Source organism: Marmota flaviventris, chromosome 2 (genome assembly GCF_047511675.1).
Source record: "Marmota flaviventris isolate mMarFla1 chromosome 2, mMarFla1.hap1, whole genome shotgun sequence".
NCBI lineage: Eukaryota > Metazoa > Chordata > Mammalia > Rodentia > Sciuridae > Marmota > Marmota flaviventris.
This window is the reverse complement of record NC_092499.1, coordinates 98,667,242-98,692,493: the sequence shown is the minus strand read 5'-3', so window position 1 is coordinate 98,692,493 and position 25,252 is coordinate 98,667,242. Positions and strand designations below refer to the sequence as shown.

The 25,252-nt window shown below is 38.9% G+C and overlaps 1 protein-coding gene across 1 annotated transcript in view; it reads left to right on the top strand.

Moving 5' to 3' along the window:
- The window catches only part of Cyp19a1 (cytochrome P450 family 19 subfamily A member 1), a 29,305-nt gene extending 4,536 nt beyond the window's left edge, over nucleotides 1-24,769 (top strand). The window contains exons 2-9 of the mRNA XM_027926083.2: nucleotides 1,297-1,447; nucleotides 9,989-10,143; nucleotides 14,363-14,539; nucleotides 16,546-16,660; nucleotides 19,858-19,972; nucleotides 20,745-20,907; nucleotides 22,902-23,143; nucleotides 24,521-24,769. Of these exons, the coding sequence (XP_027781884.2) occupies nucleotides 1,297-1,447; nucleotides 9,989-10,143; nucleotides 14,363-14,539; nucleotides 16,546-16,660; nucleotides 19,858-19,972; nucleotides 20,745-20,907; nucleotides 22,902-23,143; nucleotides 24,521-24,769 (1,367 nt within the window). The remainder of the gene's footprint in view (nucleotides 1-1,296; nucleotides 1,448-9,988; nucleotides 10,144-14,362; nucleotides 14,540-16,545; nucleotides 16,661-19,857; nucleotides 19,973-20,744; nucleotides 20,908-22,901; nucleotides 23,144-24,520) is intronic.
- The last annotated feature ends 483 nt before the right edge of the window (nucleotides 24,770-25,252 follow it).

The window sequence follows — 25,252 nt, the reverse complement described above, 5'->3', positions numbered from 1 at the left end:
GTTCTTATTAACTCAGTCATTGCAAAGTAAAAGGTTAAAAATTGTTTGGATAATTCCACTGAAAGCTTTGATTATCTAGATTATTGTACAGCTCTAGCCCTGAGGGGTGAGGGTGTTCTCTTATACAGTCAGGCATGTTTTGGCTTCACAACTATTGAACTGACAGAATGGAATTAAAGAAGAAAGATTTACAAAAATGACTACTTTACAACTCCTAAGACCATCCTGAATGTTTTTATTTAGTTTGTTTGCCAAAACCAGTAAAGTCAAATGACCAAGTTTGTTCTCTGCTGTAAGCAACATCAAGTTCCCCAGTCATTGCCTGGATTTGGGTTCTTTGAAATCTTATCCCTGACTATATAAGGAAGGATGTGAGTGGCCACTGCTCTTGCCTAAAACGAGATCACGGGACTCAAACTAGTCTAGACACTGAGAAGACTTGTTGCCTAATCCCTCAATTCTTAGCTTTATTTTGCATCATGAGATTTAGCCTAAGATTCTTTTCTTAAACTGAATCTTTTTTTGAGAGGAAAAAGAAGATGTGAATGTTTTTCGATTAGACATTATCTTTGCAGATCTTGCTTCTCTCAGTTAAAAGGATTATTTCCAAACTGCCCAGTTCTGACATATCCGTTCTGTCAACTGGGGCATTCAAAACCAGAAGTTTTCAGACAAAATCAAACTGCCAAATAGTTCTCCTGCTTGGCACTTTTCATGGGTTCCACACTTGTTACCAATGAGACAAATTAGCTTGTATGCAAAACCCATTGGCACTGTGTAACTTGGGAAGAGATCAGCACACATCCTCCAGTTCATTGAGACTGAAATGACTGAGACCAAATGGAGCTAGTGTGATAATGGGCTCCTGAAGTACTTTTTACTCACAGAGGGATGAAGAGCCCAGGTTAAGCTTGTCTTGGTTTCCATTTTAAATTGCTTTCTTAGTGAATCACAGATAGATATAAAGAACATTTATCTCTCAAATTTTGTAAAAGGGTTTTCAATGTTTAAAGGGTTAGTCAGAGGATTATGTGTCACCCCTAAAATAGCCCTAAAGAAGGCATGCAACAAGTAGCAGCTACTTTGCTCACCTACTCTCATTATCCACAGGTCTGGGGCCCTAAGAGGTCATTGAGCTAGAATTAGCTCAGCAGCTTTCCTTTCATATGTGATAATGTTTCTAAAGGTCAACAAAACACATTGAAGATAGCACCCCTCCCCAAAAAGGAACATTTAGATATAAAAGAACAACTATTTCTGGTTTGCTAAAATACAATGTTCTGATGACTATCCTAGGTCCTGGCTACTGTATGGGAATTGGGCCCCTCATTTCCCATGGTAGATTCCTGTGGATGGGGATTGGCAGTGCCTGCAACTACTACAACAAGATGTATGGAGAATTCATGAGAGTCTGGATAGGTGGAGAAGAAACACTCATTATCAGCAAGTAAGTTTGTTAATAAAATCAGAGACACAGGGGTGGAATATGGCTCAGTGGTAGAGTGCAAGGGTCTGGGTTCAATCACCAGAACCCAAGATAATCATCATCATCATCATCATTTTGCATACTTTAAAATCAAGACTGAAGTTTTTGCTATTTAAAAAAAAAGTAATTTTGATTCCTTGATATCTTGGTAAGGCTATGTTTTTACTGCTATAACGAAGGTGAGTAATTCCTAGGTAATACTGCATGCAAACAGAATAATTGGATTGAAGCCAGAGGTACATAGATAAAGAAGTCTGGAAAGTTGGGAAATTATTCAAAACTTCTGAGCAGTGAATGTGGAAGCTCAGAATCCAAACGATGTGGTGTTGACAAAACAGACTTTAGGGAGAGGCATTATCTTTTCTGCTTTTCTAAAAATTTGGTCTTATCTCTACAAGTAAGCATTAAACAACACACACACACACACACACACACACACACACACTCAAGAAATTTAAAATAAAAAATTAGAACAAAACTTGAGATGCAGGATCTGACCAGTAGTTTTCTAGAGTATTTCTAACACTAGTCTCAGAGTCCTCAGAGACAGCAGACAGCAGGCTATGGCACCATTCAGGCGCTGCCATCCCTGTAAGACTGTGTGCCAGTATCCTGGCCTGGCAATTCCAAATAAGTCAGGAGCAGCATCACCCATTAAGAAACAATGTCCTAACTCCCTGCATCATCGTGTTTGCTGAGTTACCTTAGTATGTTGACCTCACTCTAGAATTAACCAAATATACATCAACTGTGCACTAGTTTTCTATTGATCTTAAAAAAGTGAAGCATTTCAAAGAAGGCAGAATTCACTAAACTTCAAATAACTTGACAAGCACTTTAACAAAGCTATCTGCCAACAGTGTCTCACTGATAATTTTTTTTAATTTACAATCCCTGACAGAGCTTTACCCACAAGCGAAAACTCACCAAGGCGTTTTAGTAATTTGTTGGAATTGTTCATCCCAATACATAAACTATTGATCAAAATGTAAGTAAAGCATTTCTGGAAACTGCATGAATTTTTCAGGCCAAGGTTATGTATTTCATTTCATTAAATATCATGGTATCCTCAAAGCCCAATTCTTTCAAACAGATTCTGAAAAAAGGAAGCAGTGGGAGAAAATATGTTGTACTTCCAAATATTTCAGACTACCTGGTAATGTTATTTTGGATCTGTCCAATACCTCAATTTTTGCCAGGGTTTTTTTGTTTCATTCAGTTTGGTGTTGAAGCCCTTTCCAGAATAGCTAAGGCAGACCACATTTATACAACTAAACATAAATGGCTGCAGGTAGACATGTCATTGCCCTGGGTTCATTGTAAAACACTGCTATAGTGGTTCTCAGAATGTTCTTCCTGGACCAGCAGCCTCAAACAACCTGACAACTTGTTAAAAATGCAAATTCTTGCCAGGTGTGATGGCACACACCTATAGTCCCAGCAGCTCAGGAGGCTGAAGCAAGAGAGTTACAAGTGTAAAGCTAGCTTCAGCAACTTAGCGAGGCCCTAAGCAATTTATCAAGAACTTGTCTCAAAAAAAAAAAAAAAAGGACCAGGGATATGGCTCATTAAAAGTGTTTCTGAGTTCAATCTCCAGTACAAAAAAAAAAAAAAAAGCATATTTTTGGGACCCACCTTGACCTACTAAAAAGGAAAGCCTGAGGGTAGAATCCTATAGCCCGTGTTTTGACAAGCTTTCCAGGTAATTATGAGGCACACTTGAATTTGAGAACCATTGCTATATTCAATAGATCATAATTACTCTTTGATTTTACTTGTCCTGGTCAATTGAGCTCTGGTCAGTCAAATTTGAGTGAATTTGATATCCTTTTTATTTTTTATTTTTTGGTACCAATGATTGAACCCAAAGGTATTTAACCACTGAGCCATATCCCCAGCCCTTTTTTTTTATATTTTGTTTAGAGACAGGGTCTCACTGAGTTGCTTAGGATCTCACTAAGTTGCTGAGGCTGGCTTTGAACTCTTGATCCTCCTGCCTCAACTTCTGGAGCTGCTGGGATTATAGGTGTGCACCACCATACCTGGCTTGAATTTGATATCGTAATATGTTCTCATTTAAAAAATCAGTACTTACAGTCACTTTTAAAACTAGTTACTGTCTCAAAAAAAAAAAAAAAAAAAAAAATCCTGGAACTGCTGTCCTTTGGTTTGGGGATTGAAACATTTTGCTTTTTCAGCCCCCAGCTCAGCATGCTGTCTTCCAGCCCTCCTCAGTTCTGCATGTCTGCCTTCCCTGACACCTGCTTCCCTTGACAAGCAGGTGAAGTGACCCTCAGAATATTTATCCAATAGGGGTCCACTCATGGTCAGCATCTGAAGCAGTGGCTTCTCATCCCAGATGCATATTAGAGTCTCTCAGGGAGATTTAAAAGCCCAATGCCCAAGCCTTTGAGATCAGAATCTCTGAATTGGGAACCCAGACATTAGTGGTGTTTGAAGCTCCTCAAGACTCCTCAGCAGCCTGCAGAGCTTGGGAACCTCCCATTTAAAGAGAAAGGAAGAGGAAGAAGGTTCTGGTACAAGAGGGCTTTTGTGGTGGGTTAGGGGAAACAGCTAAGCACAGTTGAAGTGACATTGTCTTGTTGCATTACCCTTGAGTCCAGCCAGTGGTGGTGCCATAGGACTAGATTGGGAGTGAAGAATGATGGATTTGAGAGTGGAGAATCAGGCAGAAATCCCTCTCAGGAGATACTCAGATGGTACACTGAAGTCACCCCGATACATTTCCTGGGTGTCCAAAGACAATCCCTGAAGTAGGATGCTTGTTGCCATTAGGATGGCATCTGGCCACCCTGCCTATCTTCATTAGGAAAGTGACCTTAGCCACTCTGACCATCTCAGGCACTGATTCACACAGAGGCGTGGACACAGCCTACCTGCCCTTCCCCCAGCTCTCCGAGTCTTTTCTTGTCCTGTTCTCTCAGGCTTTTCACTTGTTGGAGTCTTTGTGTTCTCCTTAATTGCCTCAGAGCCGCTCAATTTTGTTGTTAAAGGCTGAGCTCCCCTCAGGAATAGGACATGTTTTTCCCCATCTCCTTTCCCCGCCTGCTCTTCAAGTCCCTTCCAGAACTACCCGTACCTCTTGAAAAGACCCCATCGGACCTTGGAAAGCTTTTTATTTTTAAGTGAATAGTTTGCCATATTACTTTTTTCTTTTTAAAATTTGAAGTCTGTAGTCATTCCAACCGTGTAGCATTCAATACAACTTTTCCAGCCAGCTTAACTCCAAAGTGTTAGGGGCTGCAGAACTTCAGGTAAGGAAGTCAGGCATGAGTGCTATTGTCATGCTGCCTGAACAACCTGGGGCTTTGAGATAAGGTCTCTCTCTGGTCATCTGTGGATGAAGTATGCACAGTTCCCCTGCGTAGCTCCCAGGCAGCTACACTTAAGCGAGGGTTTACAGATGCTGTACTTGATATCATATGTCCACTGCATGTATACATTAGTTCTGTCATAAATACCCGAAACCTTTGAGTAACAACCATAAAGGGGAATTAGTAATTAACATACTAATTCAAGTTTTATATGTATATCTTCTAGCAATTAATATACTTATTAGGATTTTATTTGCATACCTTTCTTAAGTATGTGTAAAATTACAAGGGATTCACCCAGTTATTCTTTCAATATCCATTAAGAATCTATTACATACTAAGCACTCTATGATTTTAAGTTTTAATAATCATAATTGGCTTTCCATTCTTTCATTAAATAAATATTTACTAAGAACTTGCTCTGCCTATCAGATATAGTTCTACACTCTGGGGAATCAGCAATATTATACTTTGGGAATAAATCAGCCAAATATCCTTACCTTTGTGAAGCAATATATTGTTAATATACCAATATTAAGCAAGTAAAATATTTAGTATGATCATGCATCACTTAACAACAGGGGAATATTCTGAGAAATACATCATCAGGCAATTTTGTTATTGTGTAAACATCATACAGAATACTTACACTAAGATGACTGTGATGTCAGAAGATGATATAATCTGATAGGACCACCATCATACATGTGGTCCAGCATTGACTGAATCAATCAATGTTATAAAGTTATGTATCAATCAGAAGTGTGAACAACAGTCTCAATTTGCCTGAGATTAGGGGATTTTCTAAGATGTGGGACTTTCTGTGCTAAAACAGGGACAGTCCTGGACAAACCTGATGCTTGGTCACATGATTGTTAGGTGGACGTGTACTAAATAGAAAAAAGTAGGGAAAGAAGATGGACGTATAATTGTAAATAGACAATTTGAGGCAGTCCTCACTGAGAAACTAGCATTTAAATGAAGACCTAAAGGAAGTATGGAAGTGAACCACATCGAAATCCAGAGAAAAATTATTCTAGACAGAAGGAATAACAAGTGGTGAGGTCCTGCGGTAAGAATATTCAAGGACCAAACTACAAAGATATTAGAGTAGTTGAGTGGAAGCACAAAGGACATGAGATTAAAGTGAAAATTAGGCATAAGAGCTTGTCTGTCCTTACAGGATATTTTAACAATTCTGGATTTTACCCTGCATGAGTGAGCAGAGGAGTGACGTATCTGGCTTGTTCATGTTTCAGCAGAATAATTTTGACTGCTCTGTTTAGAATTGGCAGTGAGGGGACAAGGGATGGGAGCAGAATGACCTGTTCAGCAAGAGATGATGGTGACTGGTTCAGAATCCAGCAAGAGAGGTGGTAAGATGATGATGTGAGATTCTGGTCACATTTTGAAGGAAAAGCCAGTAGGATTTGGCTGTTGGGTTAGATGTTGGGCGTGGAAGAAAGAATAATTAAGTGATGCTCAATTTTTTTTTTTTGTCTTGAATGCCTGGATGAATGAGAACATCATTACCTGAGCTAACAGGAACAAGTGTGGAGTGGGGAGATGTCCAGATCATGTCTAGCTTCAGACATGTTGGACTTGACATGCCCAGTGGACATCCGAGTGGATGTTGATAGGGGAGACTAGTATGTATCCAGTTTAAGGCAGTCAGAATCTAGCAAAGGAGACTGAGAAGAAACGACCAAACAGAGAAAGGAAAACCAAGGGAGAATGGGGGTCTGCAAGCAAGGTGAATAATGCATTTTAGGAGGAGGGATTGTTAACCATGTCAGATACCGCTGATGGGCCAAGTAAAAGGATGGACACTTGAGTGTTGCTTCCAGACAGGTCATGGGTAACCTTGAAGAGAACACTTTCAGTGGAATGGTAAGGGGAAAAACTCTGGCCAGAGGAGAGAATAGAGGGTGATGAGTTAGAGGTAGCAAGTGTAGTAACTTTTCCAAGGAGTTTGACACAAAGGAGGTAGGAGATGGGCCACTAGCTGGAGAGGGATGCACAGTTGAAGGAGTTTGCATGTTCACAATAAGGAAAATCACAGCATGCAGATTGTGGTGGGAACAACCAACCACAGAGTGAAATTGCTGATACAGGAGAAGGAGAGGGTTTGCTAGGTGAGATGTGAAGGAGTCCCCAAAGCAAGAGGAAGGATTGGCCTTGAATGGGACATAGAATTTCCTCCATAGTAACTGGGGGAAGACTGAATATGTTGACCCAGATCCTGGTGGTTGTAGCTTCTGGGGATTTCCTCTAGTTGCTTCTATTTCCTCAAGAAAAATAGGAATAGAGCCTCTATCTGAGACCCAACAGCGCGGAGTGAGGGTGAGGGTGGAGAAGAATAGTCACGTAGAAGTGTGAATAGACTTGGGAGTTGGAATTGGATTTCTTGCTGCACTAAGGGCCCATCTGAATTTAACTAAGACCTGTCAGCAGGGTGAGTGTGTGAGTATGTGTGCATGAGTGTGGCGCACACATACTGTGTGATCTGTGCAAACACAGAGTAAGCTAAGGGCTGGGTTTAGCTTGATTTGATCACTTGGTTAGGGTGGTTATGGTAAGATCTCTGTTATGAGAATGGTATTTCTCTTGCTGCGACCCTAGACTTTAAGCTGGGTTAGTGTTAGAATGGGCAAAGGACAGTGAAGAGGTGACAGGACTGATAGAAATTGTGTCTCAGACGCAGAGCAGTGTACGCATGGGCAAGTATTCTTAAATGTTTGTTTCCAATTATTTCCTTTATTGCCTTCTCCTCTTTCTAGCACTCACCATAGTCAAACCTGGCCACAGGTGTGTAAATTTAATAAAATAAAAATTGAGGTATTTCCTCCCTGCCATCTAAGAGCTTACTACCTGGCTACTTTTCATTTTGATTAGACAATAGATTTACCCTCTTTGGAAATGTCTTTTGACTTTAGTCATGTTTAAAGAAGAAGAATGACCCAAATAACCAGATATCTTACACTGTCCACTGTCCCTTCTAAGCCTGAGGACTCTGTTTGTGTCTCCTCAGTGCTGAGAAATCCTCGCTTTCCCAATGGTATGAAGCTTTCCTCAGCCAGTGTCACCGGCCAGCCCACACAGGGCCAGGGCCAGGAGGAGTCTGGGCTGGGGTTCCTTTCTCTTCCTTAACCTTATCTTCTTCACTCTCCCAATTTACTTTGCTTAGATAGACCCAGCCTCACTTTGATAAATAACCTTGTTTTAAATTGCTCTCTTGTGGCCAGTCACAGATACTGCGCTCTGGGTACCACTTCTGCCTGATTGGCTTTGTCACTAGCCAAGTCTGAGCTTCTGACTGAAAATAATTGAGATGTTGGCGCCCCCTAAAGGACACAAAGATTTAAAAAGTAGTGTTAGCTAACACTTAGTTGGGTTTTTGACTGAAGTTTCTTATTCATTCTTTTTAAAATTGATGAGCAAATTCTTCAAAGAAATAAATTGATATTATTAACGTACTTTCCAGAATCTCTAGGGGCCATATCAGGAAAATAGTATTCTGCTTGTCCTCAAAGTACTTAGAATTTCTAGGTACAAATTTGTGAACAAAAAATATAAAATTTACTTACTTTCTACTATAATTATAGAATGAGGTAGGAGAAGATAAGAAAAGTTAGAGTTTCAAATATTTTAATTACTAAGAATTTCAGTCCTCCCTTTAGTATGGTTTTTCTATGTAGCACACAATTTTAACTGCCAGTAAAATTAATTTGCTGGAATATATATTGGAACATCTAGATTCTCATTTTCATTTTTGTTGCTACTAAGAGGATAACTTGTCCAAAACTTGAAGTCATTTGGTGAATATTCTCTGGAGCAAAATCAGGAGAATATTTTATTTTCTGAAAAGTAATTGTTAATTACATAATAATGTTTTTTTTTTTTCATTTCTTACCACTGCTTTTATTTCAGTGGTGAGAAAAATTTAAAATTCTAGTAGGACCATGGAATATATCACAAATGTGTTTGATTAATATGGAGTTCACAGCCTAATCCATTCAGTTAGAGCAGAACTCTTTTGACACAGTAACTTCTATGGGAAGGTATTTTGGCAAGCATTACCTGAACAAGCTCACTAAGGTAAAGTCATCCTTTAGGAGCCAAGTGTCAACTTTGAGAGGGAAGAGCAAGTATCAGGATAGCCTCTTCAGCCCAGATGAGAATCAGGTATGTGTAGCCACTCCCAAATTTTAAGGGTTATGTGTTCTGAAAATCTCCATAGTAGAATTTGCAGTTGAGAAACAAAATTTCAGAGAAGTGGGGAGGGAGAGACAAAGTGCCACTGAATACATGAAACCTTGTATAAATATTCAATTCACCAGAATTTAAAAAAAAATAGCCACATCTGAAATAAAGAAAATAACAATGTATTTTATGCATCTTGAATTTGCATATGGGGCACCATGCAAACTACACTATCCCTATACTTGTAACATCCCATATTTTAGGAGAAAACTGTTACCCTGAGACCTTGATAAGTCATTATGGAGACAAATTGAGACACAGTGCTCATAGATAATTTCTCTCACCAGCACAGTGAGCCTTCCAGGCCAGCCCATCCAGGCTCTGAACAAGCCCAGGGCCAGAAGTACCCAGGGTGATCTCCTCTGAGCCTACCATGATACCATACTGGAGGGACTAGGCCTGATGGGAGACTCTAGGGGTTGGGTGATAAAGTCAGAAATATTGGTTCCAAACGAACAAAACAAGACCTCAATAATTCTAGCAACTTCCAATTCTGTGACTCACTCTTACAGGCAGTGGCACTGTCTGAAGTGGGGCCAAATGGAAACCAGGAGGCTGGAAGCTCTCCTGACTCTTGTGGTGCAGAGGATCCTTCTTCATAACAGCCTTGCAGCTCTGACTTTGGTGGTGGTTAATGGGTTGGTGACTTGGGGTTAGAGAAGAAGAGGAAATAAAGAACAATGTGGTGTTTGTTTTATTGTTTGTGATGCTCAGACAAGGAGTCAGTAGGTAGAACTGATTCAATTGGAGATGGTGCTCTCATGCCAACAGATGTATTCATTCAATCTGAATACTAGGAACTAGGCATTGCACCTGAATTTGCTAAGGGAGCCATCACAGTCAAGATGCATCACCATGATTTCTCTCCATGGTGAATTAACACTGCGGTTTGCTCTCTTTTCAGGTCCTCAAGTATGTTCCATGTAATGAAGCACAGTCACTACATCTCCCGATTTGGCAGCAAACTTGGGTTGCAGTGCATTGGTATGCATGAGAATGGCATCATATTTAACAATAATCCAGACCTCTGGAGAGCAGTACGACCTTTTTTTATGAAAGGTAAGCAGGGGCTCAGCTACATACTTCTATTTTATCTATGAATGTGACTTTCTTAAAATTATATTTTAGGAGCTGGGGCTGTGACTCAGTGGTAGTGCACGTGCCTGGTATGTGTGAGTCACTGGGTTCGATTCTCAGCACCACTTATTAAAAAAATAAAGATCTATCAGCAACTAAAAAAATTTTTTAAATTATATTTTAAATTTTGCTGTCTCACAGCTTTGAAATAATACTAATGAGAAGAAGGGCTAATGCTCTTTATACCTTTATTATATCTTAGATATTGTTCTAAACACTTGATATTTTAATCCCACAGCAACCTTATATGATGAATTCTCTTATCACCTGCATTTTCCAGAAGAGAAAACTAAGGAATAGTGAGGTTAAGTAACTTCTCCAAGGTTCCAACATTAGTAAATCGTAGTCCCCAAGATGTAACACCAGAGCCTGCATTTATAACCCCCACAAATTCGGTTCTTCCTGTGAACATAGAAAGCAAATTCATGAATGTGAAGAAGAAAGAGACTGGTATTCATAGGATCATTTCAATTAAGAATTCAGTGTCAGCCATATGTTTGATTCAACATGATTGATGGTTATTGAATCATTAACAATCATGACGTTTCATGAGAAAACAATTTGTGAAGAAAATTAGAAAACTTTAGGACAGGGAAGGACTGTGTATGTTGCCTCATCTGGTCTCTTGAGTTTTATAGTTAAGAAAATAAAGTCCTAGAGGGGTATGATTTTCACCCAGGAAGCACAGCAAGTCCTGCAGGAGACCTGATTTCAAGCTTCCTTATTCAGTGACTTTCTTCTTTTACTATGTCTTCCTGGAAAGGAAACTGTTGGGAATATTAACGCCCATCCTTTGACATTAATATTAAGCATCAAGAAAGATAAGTATGCCCTGGAAATCTTGTCAGTGATGTGATCTGGAGCTAGGTGGACTTTAGGTCAGTATTCTTCCCTCAGTCAGCCTCTCATATGATAAGTTTGGGTCACCTGGATAATCCACAATAATTTCTTCCTCTCAAGGACCTTCACTGAGTCATCTCTGCCAACTCCCTTTTTCCATTGTAACATATTAGTAGATTCTGGGCAAATCAATATCCCCAGGCCTTACAATACTGCAGAATAGATTAATGTACAAGTGTAAGACTCTGGGTTATAGGTTGTTCATTCAAATCCCAGTGCTGCCACTAACTAGCTCTATGACCTTGGGCAAGTCACTTAGCTTCTCTGCACTTCAGTTCTCTTATTCACAGAAGTTGATAAATATTATAAAACTTATACTCTTGTGCTATTGTGAAGAACATATTAAATAATGCCTTAAGATCCCCTAGAAGAATAAATTTTATTTTACCTTGTCATTTGACTCTAAATAAATATGTGAACTAGTATTTAGGAAAGTAGTTAACTTTGGGATTGGGAAGGGGCAGGCCAGCACATGACCAAATACTGTCCTAGATGACAGTAATGCTCAAGGTGTGCACAGTGCTGCAGAGCACAGACCAATGGGCCATCAAGCCACCAAGGGATAAAGAGAGAGTTTTCAGAGGAGTGGATGCTTACCATGAATTTTGAAAGAAGTTAAAGCTACTAATTAAGCAAGTATGACAAAAGACATTCTAGGGGTAAGCAAAAAAATATGCCAAAGCAAAGAAGGATAGATCAACATGACATATCCAGGGACCTGTCAATAATTCCTGGTGCCTGGCTTGGATACATGGAGGGATGAGGTCATGTGGAGGGAGCCACCAGACCCTTCTGAACTCTTGAGGTTATCTCAAGAGCTTTGAGGAATCACTAAAGATTTTAGCAAAATGATATAGATCTATGTGTGTTTTTAGAAAAACTCCTCTGCTGGCAGAGTGAATGATTAATTAGAAAAAAAAAACATGATTATCAGCAGTGAGAACAGTCAGGAGCTACTGAAGTGATTTAGGATGGATGGAGGGGAGTCCACAGGTATACGAAATGTTAAAAGAGTAGAACCTAAGGCCAATGTGGTGGTGCATACCTATAATCCAAGCTTTTGGAGAGGCTGAGGTAAGAGGATCACAAGTTTGAAGCCAGCCTTAGCAACTAGTAAGACCTCAAATTTTAAAAATGAAATAAAAAAGGCTTAGGATATAGTTCAGTGGTAAAGTGCCCCTGGGTTCAATCCCCAGTAAACCTCCCACACACACACACACAAAAAAAAAAAAAAAAAAAAAAAGAGAGAGAGAGAGAGAGAGAAGAAACTGTAGTACCAGCAAATTAAATTAATCAAAACATCTTTGTGAATTTTTAATTAGATTAGCCCTATTTATGTAAGATCAGATTTTCTAATAAAAATGCTGCAGTTGCACCCAAATTAAATGTCCCAAACTATGAAGCTAAGAGCTTATAAAAAAGTTCACTGTGGTGCCTCATTCTTTATAGTCAGTGAGAGTCCTGAGCATTTTTTTGAGGAATCTCTTTTTGGAGTTAGGCTCTTTGTTGGTTTTTCAGATACAATAGAAAGGTGGACACTGGTTTTGTTACTGGTATCAAAACCAGTAACATTAATGAAATTTACTGGTATCAAAACCAGTAACATTAATGAAATTTTAAACTTATTGGGTGTGTCTACAGAAAAAAAGCTAGGTGCACCTTAGGAAAGGGTTTATCCTGGAAGGTGGTGGAAGAGGCAGGAGGGTGGAAAGAAGGTATATGTTTCCTGAAATTACCAAAAGTTTATCCATGTTGATGAAATTTGATTACTTGCTCAATTTTTTTGGCCTAGATAAATAATATTTTTAAACATATTTTTAGAAATTAAATAATATAATCACTACTGCCTATAAGAAATGATATTACATTCTCCCTATCAGTGTGAAATGTGGCTTCAAGCTCTTAGACACAGAGGCAAATCATGTATCACCCTAAAAAGAAAGCCACCAGTGATTTTGGAAGCTAATCTTCCATGCAAAGGGTGAATCATTAAGGAATGATTTGTTCCACTTGCAGATGTGATAGCCACCCAGAGAACAATGCCTTGGCCCTTCCTGTCTGCTGGGTTCTTCCTGAAATCAGAAAGAATGCTCCTACCTCAATCTTCTTTTTTTCATGTATGGAAATCTTAAATGTCTAAATCACTCCTCAGGGCTCCTTTCTCAGGTGCAAAGTCTGCCTTGATGCATGGGCTGTTGCCACTTCAAAGTTTTTGTTGTTGTATTGTTGTTTTATTTTGTTTGTTTCCATTCTTTTGAGAAAGTGACCTTTTGGAGTTACCTACAAAGTTCCTCAGAATTTATTATCTTGTCTGGAGGACTCTTAACAGCAAGTCTGAATAATAAAAGGACCTACAAAAAGAGACTACTCCTAAAGGAAGCTTTAAAAAAACATATCAAAGAGGGACAGAGGAGCTTAAGCTTTCATTATGGACCATCAGGACCCATAAGCCAAAGCCACTTCCCTGGTGGTCAGAAACAAGGCAAAGAGGAGGGCAGGGCCAGTTCACTCTACCTGTTTTCCTTCCTTCAGCCTCTATTTGGCAAACAATGTATCAAGGGCCTGGTGTACTGTTGACTAATAAGCAGTTGCCACTGAATTTCCAGTTTCATGGGAAACATTGAAAAGCAAACTAGGAATCACTTAGCAAGTCGTTGGTTGAGTAAAATAAATCTGGAAGCAATTTGAAGAGAAATTGAAATTAAGACAAGGACATTTTTGGTGATTTGAAAAGCTAGCATTTTTACAACTATAATGTACAATTAAACAGGAAGCACCTTGGGTCAAATAGTTAAGGGTCATTTTCACTGGTTCTGTAGTGGTATCCTGCCACCTGTTGAAACAGAAAATAATTATAAGCCAGGCCAAATCCAAACTGTCTTTAAAGGGGAAATGTATAAAACAAATATGAAAAATCACTGATCATGACTATGACCACAAATATTAAATGTTTCATTTGCAATCTCAAAAATGATTTGCCAGAGCATGAAGGAAAGCTTAAGTTTAAATAGCTTGTTTAAAATAATATCCATTCATCCACTTTTAACCATAAAGTTAAGGGAATGATTGTAGAAAATTAGGAAAATATGGGAAAGTATAAAAAAGAGTATGAAAATTTCTAACCTATCATTGAATGCAAAAGTGAGGACAATTGAGCTCCAAACACAAAATGCCAAAATAGCCTGGTGGTTTGTGAGCCCTGGAGTGAGTGACAGCTGATTCTCTGATGTGTGTTCTTTAGCTTTAACAGGCCCTGGCCTTGTTCGCATGGTGGCAGTTTGTGCTGAATCCATCATAAGGCACCTGGACAGACTGGAGGAGGTCACCAATATGTCGGGCTACATTGACGTGTTGACCCTCATGCGGCGCATCATGCTGGACACCTCTAATATGCTTTTCTTGGGGATTCCCTTGGACGGTACTGAACTTTTCACTCTTGTGATTTGACATTCTGCCCTTGATGAAACAAGAGGATGAGAGGGATAACCAACTAAACATGTGCTGTTTTGTACAGTTCTCTTGTTTAAACATTTCTAAGTATTCCTAAGGCACCCCATCCCCCAATGTTTCTGCCTTGTTCACTTATAAGATATAAATTTCCATGAAGTAGGGGCCAGCCTTTCTTTGCTATCTATCCTCATTGCTTTAAGAAATAGCATTCTACTCTGATTAAGACTTAGCAGATAATTTGGTCATTAACGTATCCTACCACCAATAAAACGGGTATATTTAACCATTTCTAACCATTCTTTTGGGCATGATATATGTGTGTGTGTGTATGTATATACATGTACATATATGTGTGTATACATACATGTATATATGTGTGTACATACATATATATAGATATAAAAAGCTATCAAATATGAAAACTTGATTCTGTTTGATAAAAATGATGGTGATGCTGCTGCTGTTGCTGATAATGATAGAAATGATGATGATAGCTGCCATTAATTTAGTATCTACTATGTACCAAATAGTATGAAAGATTGCTTTCCATGCATGCTTGCCATTTAATACTTATAATAACCCTGACAAGATGTCTCACTTTCCTCACTATGTTATGTAAGTGAATACTAAAACTTTTTCACCAAAAAGCAATGAAATAATTGAATTGAATATGTTAATTCCATTCTATTATTGATGTTACATCCAGGTTAATGTGATTTTTCCTGAATTAATTTACACCAGTGTTCATTGATTCACACTTTCATTCAGTAAATACATATTGATGATCTGTTTTATGCTAGGCACTGTTCTTGTTTCTGGGGATACAGAAATAATACAGGTGAAGTTTTTACCCTCAAGGAGCTTACATTCTAAGGGAGACATGGACAATAAAACAAGTAAATATTGAAAATTTATTAGACAGTAATAAGTGCCTTGAAGTAAAAACAAAGCAGGGTAAAAAGAGCAAAGCGGGAGCAGTGGGGTGGGCATGGCTGGTACAGAACAGGTGATCAGGAAAGGCATCTAGGGAGAGGACATCTGAACGTGGCCTGAATGGAGTGAAGCCGTGAGCCATGTTCAGATCAGAAGGAAGAATAGTCCAGGCAGAGCAACCATACATGAAATTTAGCATTTGCCCAAACCACCTGAGATAGACCACTCATGGCCTGGTTTGTGGCATTTGAGCAGGTAGACAAGCTGTAAGCTTTCTGTTTCTCCTCCCCAGCTCCCATAGCCTCATTTCTTCTGCTATAACTGATCCTTATTAGAGCTATAGAAATTTCATCTGACTGCCAGGTGGATAGGAGCCTCCATTCACTCTGAACTATTTTAGTCACAACCTCTTGCTTGGTCCCTTTCCATCCTGTTCTACATACCTCACTGCCCTGCTCCTTGGTTCTCCCAAGTTTCAATTGTTAGGAAGGATTCTGTAAAGTGAATTGAAAATCTCTCTGTTAACTCATGAGTACAGAATGTGATGTCAGAAAACCTGCATAATGCATATGGGGATATGTTTATTTCCATTTACACTGGGCACCTGTTAAACTCTCAACTTGCCTTTGGGACCCGGTACAATGAAGAAGAGCGTCATCCTGAGATCAGACAGAACTGGGCTCTAGCCTGAGGATCTTCCTGTCACACTGGCTGTATGATGTTGGTCAAGTCTCATTTTCTATGAATTGCAATTTTTTTCATATGCAAAATGATAAAACTACTACTCCTCTGGTAAGATGATAAGAATTAAATCAATCCTTTGTAAAGCACCTAGCATGGTGGCTGATATTTGATAGTTGAAAAATGTTTAGTTTTTGTCTAGTGGTACTCATGTGACTAAATTGTTAACTGGTGATGGAACCTTGCTCAGCTTAGAGCCCCAGACAGGAAGGAGAATCTGTAGGGAATATTCTCTGCTCAAAATACTCTTCTTAGGCTCACATTTTGCTCAATGGCTCTATTTTTGTTTTTGTTTTTCAGAAAGTGCCATGGTGGATAAAATCCAGGGTTATTTTGATGCATGGCAGGCTCTCCTTCTCAAGCCAAACATCTTCTTTAAGATTTCTTGGCTATACAAAAAATATGAAAAGCCTGTGTAAGTAACACAAGTTTGGAAGATTTATAAGTGCAATCAGAAAGGATTTTTTTGTTTCTTATTTTCCATTGTGTCTTTGCTGTTGTTGGCCTCTTTGGTAAGTTTTACATTTCTAGAGCCCATGGGGATTTTTGATTAAGTTGCCAATGAAACACTAATAGTAATTTGGCTGTTTTTAGTTAGATGAGAGAGTAAAAAAAAAGCCGTTGGCCAACCAGCTTCTCAGCCAGGGTGCTGAGTGTGTGGTCCGAGAGCTCATTTCTGGAACAAGGACACAGCAGTGTACTTGAGAAAGGTTGGCTAATCCTAACATTAATATCTGTGAGAACTCTCTTTTCATATCTGGAAAAATGGAAACACAGAACCAATTTGTAGTTGTATTGCTTCTGAATGCATTTAACATAATTCAAACCAAAGAATTGATAGTAGTCCCCAAAGAATTATTGCATAATGACTATAATGAACTTCAATAAAATGTGTGATTTTTTTGTTATATATTTTTTGTTTTGGAGGTCCTGAAACTGTCATTAAATGACATTGTTTTAGTCTTAAAGTAGTCCAGTAGAAAACTAGACAAATGCCCCAAAGCTTACAGACTAATTATGGGTTTTTAAAGTACAGCTCCCCAGCTACCAAACACTGCCTCCTCTGACCACCAGTGGGAAACCCATGTGATTCAGAGGCAGAAAGTCCCAGTTTGTATCCTCCCCTACCATTTAGAACTAAATGGCCTTGGGGAGTTATTTAAAGTAAAATATAAACCCCTCTAGAGTGGGAATACAGGTTGATGAGGTCACATATATAGAGCAATGAGATCTAAGCACAGCAGAGTGGGCATTAAATATGTTAATTTCCCTTTTTCCTATATTTATATCTTCTTTAAGCATCCCTAACCATCTTAAGTTCTTCATTTCTAAAATGTCCCAGAGATTTTTGAAGACCCAATTTTATCCTTTCTGTGGATTTTGAAATTCAATAATATTAGTTTCTGGGGAGGAACCTAACTTGATGTTGCTTTGCATGGTCTCGTGTGGTTGGTGAGTATTAGGTAAATGATTTGCACAGTTGGTTCTTTACACATTTCCTTTTCTTTCACAGAGCTTACTGTGACTTTAATGAATTAGATAAAGGATTTATCTCTTCACTGTGATCAAACTTGGTGGTGGTGGTATTCTGAAGAGTTTCATTGTGTTCTTTTAAGTTATTAGTTTAGCCTTGGCCTTGGCCATAGAACAAAGCAGTAAACTGTATATTTATTTCTCTCAGAAGTCTATAGAAAGGAGCTCAGCAGCATTTCCTCTGTATATCACAGTTGCCAATGATTAGTGCACTAATTTATATCTCCTATAGTAACAAAGACCTAGAGAAATCTTTTCATCTCTTCCACCTAACACTTAAAATAATGTCAGTACTTTTTAAAAATACATTTATGGGAAGATAAATGGACACCTACCTCTACCTTTATTCGATTTTATATTTTTGCTTCTTTTAATTCCAAATATCATAGTAGTATTGTTTTCTATGTTTTGTTTTTGTAAATGTAAAGCTTTTCAGCCCCATAATACCTTGGAATAGGTGTTTATAGTCTAGGCTGGTAGCCTAGTCTTTAAAAATGTATTCAGAATTCCAAATAACTGATTCACAGGTACATTCTCGATATACATGCTTGTAAGTCAGAGATTTCCTAGTTCCTGAAAACTGTCATTTAACTCAATTCTTCCAGTTTTGAAGGGCATATAAATTCAGATGCATACATTTATGCAGTTATTAGGGCCAACTTGTAACTTGAATAGGAAAGATCCTAATTTGCATTCACAGTCCACTAATGCAAAATTTTGAATTCTGGCTCAGGAAGGAAGTATATGCTCAATAGTGGCTGCAGTTCTATGAAAGAACTGTTTATGAATTCAGAATGTAGGGGCATCCAAACACCTTCCAGGCCATTTGGGGGCTAGTGCTCCAGTAGAAATGCTATCAGCATTCTAAGCCTACTTGAAAAGAATCATCATAGCTCACCAATTGAATAGATATCTGTCTTCCTTATGTAGAAGATGCTCAACCAATATATGCTGAATAAATGGATGGGTAGGTGAATGAATGAATGTGAATACATCTTTGGTAGATATCTGGAAGGGTGTGTATGTGTGTGTGTATAGGTATACTCATAGAGATACACAATACATGCATCCTCATTTACAGCCACACAATTACTCTCTTAAAGTGTTTAAATATCTTCCTTATGATGTTCAAAAGAAATTTTTTTTAAAATGAGGAACATTGATGGAAGATTCGTCTCTTACTTGATGAACTGTACTAAAAATAGAGGCTATTGATTTGTGACCATATCAATAAGAATTTGAAATAAAGATATGTACATTTAACGTAACACAGAATATTGTCCCCTAGGATGAGGGAACAATATGCTTACACATGAACACATACATGTAAGGACTAAGACAAGAATGGAATTTAGACCTCAAGGTGACCTTATTGTTCATCTAAACATAAGGCTCAGAAATGTAAAGTAGGTTACATAGAAAGTGAGTAACCTGGGCTAGAACCTCACTGGTTGTCCAAGGAGCTCTCCCTTTACCACAATATGCATACACATATTCATACTGCTACTTATTCCTAGTGCTTACACTTACAGTAAGCACTAAGTGCTTACACCTTACAGTAAGGCAAAAGTCACAGGTATGAGAATAAATATCAAGAATAGTACCCACCTGAGTTTACTGTCTAGTACAGGAATTTTATACTCAATAGTCTTCAGGGCCTGGCAAATAAAACTGGGCTGTGAGGCTGTAAGAAGGCAGGAAATGGAAGCGCCTACGACAAACTGAAGAGTGCTTGCCCCAACCAAAGACATACATGGGCTCTTACTTTAAACACTGCCTACCAAATCAGAAGTTGCAAAACATGGCTGAGTGTAGCCTTTGGTATCAGTGTTTAACCCTTAACTAAAAAGTCACAGCTTTAATTTTACTACCAGTCTAGATATCTTAGTTAACTCTGATACCTTAACAAAGTATAAACATATGTAATTTAGGAATGTTAGTGAAGAAATAAAATATGAATTTCTTTATTCGTGAACACCACTGGCTTCAAGGGAAGCAGGACATTTTGTTTAAACACACAGGAAAACAATGTTTTTCTAGAGGCTTAAATTGAGATTATATTTTGACTTTTTTTTCCAGCAAGGATTTGAAAGATGCCATAAATATTTTGGTAGAAGAAAAAAGGCAAAAGGTTTCCACAGCAGAGAAACTAGAAGACTGTATGGATTTTGCCACTGAATTGATTTTTGCTGAGGTACTGATCTAGACTAACCATAATTCCCTACCCAACATGTTATGACTGTTCATGTACATGTGTGTGTAAAGATTCCCTTTTATAATAGTTGCATATTTCTGCTTTTAAGTATTTTCCCTAGAAGTACTATAAACCCAACCCAAATATCCCATGCAGACATTCTAGTAAAACTGATCTTTAAAATTGAAAACTCTTCTGTACCACAATACAGCATATGAAATCAGGAAAGAGGAATATTAAAGACCTTCAATATAATCATTCCTCTGCATTTAAGGGAGTTCATCCAGAACCCTTTTCAGATACTCAAATGCAAGGATGCTCAAGTCCTGTATAGAAAGCAGAATATTTACATAAAACCTACACATATCTTCCCACATACTTAGAATCATCTCTAGATTGCTTATTTGAATACAGTGTAAGTACTATGTAAATGGTTGGTATACTGTATTGTTTAGGATATAATGACAAGAAAAAAGGTCTCTATATGTTTACTACAGACACTATTGTTTTTTCAAGTAGTCTCAATGTCCAGGTGGTTGTTGAATCCATAGATTGGAGCCCAAGGATATGGAGGCTAGACTACATGTAGATAATTGTCTAAACTGTTCATCGTTCAGCTGTAGATTGTCACGTGAAATGTTCATAGTCAATTATAGAGACATGTAATTTCTATAATTTCATTTTATTGAGGTTGTTGAGCTTGAGGGTCACTTCCCCTTATTTTATTGAAACTGATTACTTTTTCAATTTTCCCCCTCTTCGAATTGTTCAGAAACGTGGAGATCTGACAAGAGAGAATGTGAACCAGTGCGTATTGGAAATGCTGATTGCAGCACCTGACACTATGTCTGTCACTGTGTACTTCATGCTGTTCCTCATTGCAAATCACCCTAAAGTTGAAGAGGCAATAATGAAGGAAATACAGACTGTTGTTGGTAAGAATTTATCAAATAAATAATAGAATTTAAAAGATAATCCTTTTGATTGCCAATTTCTTATGTCCTAAGAAGGAGGTCAAACACAGAATTCTTTTTATAATCCACTTGGAGAAAAATAAAACAAGTAATTCTATCACAGTTGGACTATGCCAGGTAGGTTGAAAAGATGGTTCTCTCTGTTTTTTACTATAAAAATAATACATGCTCATTGGGAAAATTCAGAAAATAGAGAGAAGTGTAAAGTAGAAAATGATAACTAAAAGGATTAGTTCCCAATCCTTTCCACTGTCCTTCCTGACCTCATTGTCATTCCCAGAGCTAACCAGTGTTAATTATTTGCTGTTTATTCTTCAAGATCTTTTTCTATGTGTATACAAACCTAACTCATTGTTGGATTTGTCTTTCAAAAACTTGGGATTGTGTATGCTATGCCTGCTTTATCAGTTCAAAGGCCTTTGTGGGTCCACCCAGGAAAAATGGCTGCTATTTACAGCATTGTTTCTGGATTTCAAGCAACTCAGTCACAAATGAACTTCCAATCGGTGACAGAAGGAAGAGGAGAGAATAACAGCAAAGACAAGGGAGTGAAAAGTTTCCTTCTGGACTCCAACCCAGTGAGGCTCACCCTCATCCCTGATGCCTCTCCTCCTCCTCTGCAGGGAGCCACCAGGTCTCCCTCTACTTTCTCCCCTCTCTTTCCATGGCCCTGCCTGTTTCAGCACCATCCTGTAGTAACTCTCCACAAAAGCATTGCCACAGTCACAAGAATCAGACCGCCTTCTGGGAAAAAACAGAGGTCCTTATTTGGAATCTCCTTCATATTGGTAATCTTTGCAGGAACACACTTGGGCTGGTGGGAGGGAGAGGACACATCAAGCCCAGTGGAGTGAAGAGAAGGCTGGAGTTCAAGGCACAGAGGGAAATTGCTTTTGAGACCATAATACATAAGCCTTTAATATAACTTTGATACAGTTTCCTCAAGAGGTGAAACGTGTTTGTACTTATTGATGTTCTCCTGATCCTTCAGCAGACCTCTGCAAAGACAGAAAAACAGCAGAGCCACTTGCACAAATGTCTGTCCTCCTTCCTGTACTCATTTGCTTCCTAGTGGATGCCTTTGGTCACCTTCCCCATCATCCTCCCTTCTACCTCTCCACCCCAGTTAAACATACTCCACTACATCCTTGGGTACAAAGACCAATACATGTGGGGCAGGGCTTCTTACTTTGGTTAGACTCAGAACCCTGGGCCAGTTCTGATTCTTCAAAAGTGGTGGCCCATTTGAGGAAATGCTGAAGCTCTGCCACCTCTGGGACTAATTCAAGCCTCTTTGAGCAATGTCATACCAGTCTGAGGCAGTGAGTGTGCCCATCAATCCCCAGTCCCACCAAGACTGATCTGAAATACCTATTTTATTTTGGAGGGGAGTTCTTGCCACACTACTGTGAAAGGTTGTTCTTGAAGAGATGTGGAGACATGTGGGCAGGTGACTGTACAGTAACCAGAGGAAAAAATGTTGTTGCAATGGATTGAATCCACTGTCTCACTTTGACTGTGCAGCAGCCCATGCACCCTTTTTGGGGATGGTTGTGCTGTGAGTTTGCTCACAAGTCCAAAGAGGAAATGAATGACTCCTAGAATTTAGAGTTGTGTCTAAAAGTCAGATTTCAGAAGCCAGGCAGATTTGAATGGTGTATGAAGGGAATTAGATATGGTCCACAGGACCCCCTTTAAAGGGGTAATCGGCCCCTCATCTTCAGCCCACTGTTGTCCTGTGGGAATGTGGGTCCAGTGTTTCTGACTTTTCAGGAAATCTCAATGTTTCTATGAAATCTTCCAGGTTTTAAGATAACTGTCTTGATATCTGAATTTTTATAGACATAATTGTTTTTCAGTCAAAAGTAAACTGTTCTATGGAAAAAAATAGGAGTGTCAGTACTCAACACATATTGAAACTAACATTACCTTCCTTGCCCACTTTTCTCTCACAGGTGAGAGAGAGATAAACATTGACGATGTGCAAAAACTAAAAGTGATGGAAAACTTCATTTACGAGAGCCTGCGGTACCAGCCCGTCGTGGACTTGGTCATGCGCAAAGCCTTACAAGATGATGTGATTGATGGCTACCCAGTGAAAAAGGGAACTAACATTATTCTAAATATTGGAAGAATGCATCGACTCGAGTTTTTCCCCAAGCCTAACGAATTTACTCTTGAAAATTTTGAGAAGAATGTAAGAGCCCTTCTTAAAACTGAATGTACCACTCTTGGCAGTTTCAACTGTTGAATCTGCTCTGGGTCTGTGTTTGCACCACACGCTTTTCATTCTTCTTACCCATTCCCGTCTGCCAGCTCACTCGGAGCACACATGTTCTCTGGCTTAGACACGGCTACCAAGTTCTTGCTTAAGCCAAGGTTGCTGGGTCTCCAGCTCTGTAAAATATCTAAGTGGGAGCAACATGGTGGCTCAACATGTGAAAAATCTAGGCCCCTAATTTTGCTAAAGTGAGATAAGTTATATTGAACCCAGTGAATCTACTTTTCCATTTAAACTGATCACTTTGTCATCATCCAGATTCAGCTAGCACTATTTAAGCAAAAGAAATCCATTTCTGCTTTAGATGGAAATTAAGTGAGACCAAAAGATCTGACTTTGGTTCATCAAATAGCCTTATGAGCAGCAGGTCTCATTCTAAGTAAGACTCAATAAGTGGAAGAGATTCTGCTTTTTCTATACTTGACTTATATTGGAGATTCTGCCTCCATTCTGTCAAATTTTAGGCAACAGTATTTTTTTAATTTTTAAAAAATTTTTTAGTTGTCAATGGATCTTTTATTTTATTAATTTATTTATACATGGCACTGAGGATCAAACCCAAGACCTCATGCATGCCAGGCAAGTGCTCTACCACTGAACAACAACTTCAGCCACAACAGTATTTTTAAACCTGAATTATCCAGATAATTCAGTGCTCTCTTTTCCCACTTGCATATATCATAGAAACATGAAGTTAATTCAGTACTTTAATTTATCCTGTTTCTATATAGGCAATCTAGATAATATCCTGTAAATCAGCCAATTAGTCAAAAAAATGTATTGAACATCTATGTGCCAGGCACTATGTAAATTCAGATTCGAACAAGACAGACGGACATGGTCCTCATTAATTTTCTTCATAACTAAAAACAGATGCTTAGTTCTGACATGTTTTGTCTGCATTTGTCCCTTTTCATCAGGCTTATATGGCATCACACAGAAACAGTCTTTGCGTTGGAGACTTGCAAAGCAGCAGGAGAGCTGTGGGTACTCTCCAGAGCTAGTTGAGTACCCCAGCATTGCCTGTAAAAAGTTGATTTGCTTTGCTTTACTCCAGCTCATTTACATGAATGGCAAAAGTGGAGACTGAGGATGAGTCTGCACAAAAGGTGAATCACAATAGATCAGAAAGGGGTTTATTTATTCAGTCCTTCAAATCAGTGAAGAAGCAGTATGGCTGAGACCCCAAAACAGAGTGTTCTGACTGACCAGTGTTTTCAGAGTGAAATCAGAGACTGTATTGCATGACTCTGGCCTTGAACACTCTGGCTAATGGTCTGATCATTTTCACAGGTTCCTTACAGGTATTTTCAGCCATTTGGCTTTGGGCCCCGCAGCTGTGCAGGAAAGTACATTGCCATGGTGATGATGAAAGTTGTCCTGGTTACACTTCTGAGGCGATTCCATGTGAAGACACTGCAAGGAAAGTGTGTTGAAAACATACAGAAGAAAAATGACTTGTCCTTGCACCCAGATGAAACAAGCAACCTGCTAGAAATGATTTTTACCCCAAGAAATTCAGACAAGTGCCTCAAACACTAAAGAAGGTTGTTCAGTGACTACTCTGGAGCATTTCTCATCAGTAGCTCACATGGGAACCATTCACCCTTGCCAGGTAATATCATCCTCACAGTGAACATTTGGGCCCAAGGCATACCTCCTATGGGCCTTCAGCAAGATGGGAGCTATGGGACATCTACCCTCGTCCAAACTAGAGAACCAGGATGCAAGAGAAAAGAGGCCATGGGGAAAGTAGTCAGTGAAGAAACTGCAGTCCAAAAGGACCAATTCCACAAAATATGCTTTGGAAAAGATAAGTAATCCACTACACCTACATCTGGTTTCCTACAGGATCTCCACTGCCCTGCCCCAGGGCATTTTAATGTCTGGGCAGAAGCACTGGAATTGATTAGAAAAGCCAGGCCAAGTCTGAGTACCTAGGGCCAAACACATCTGCTAGTGTGAATAAAACAGCTTTCTTTTTTCTTTTCTTTTCTTTTTCTTTTTTCTTTTGTGATGGTAGAA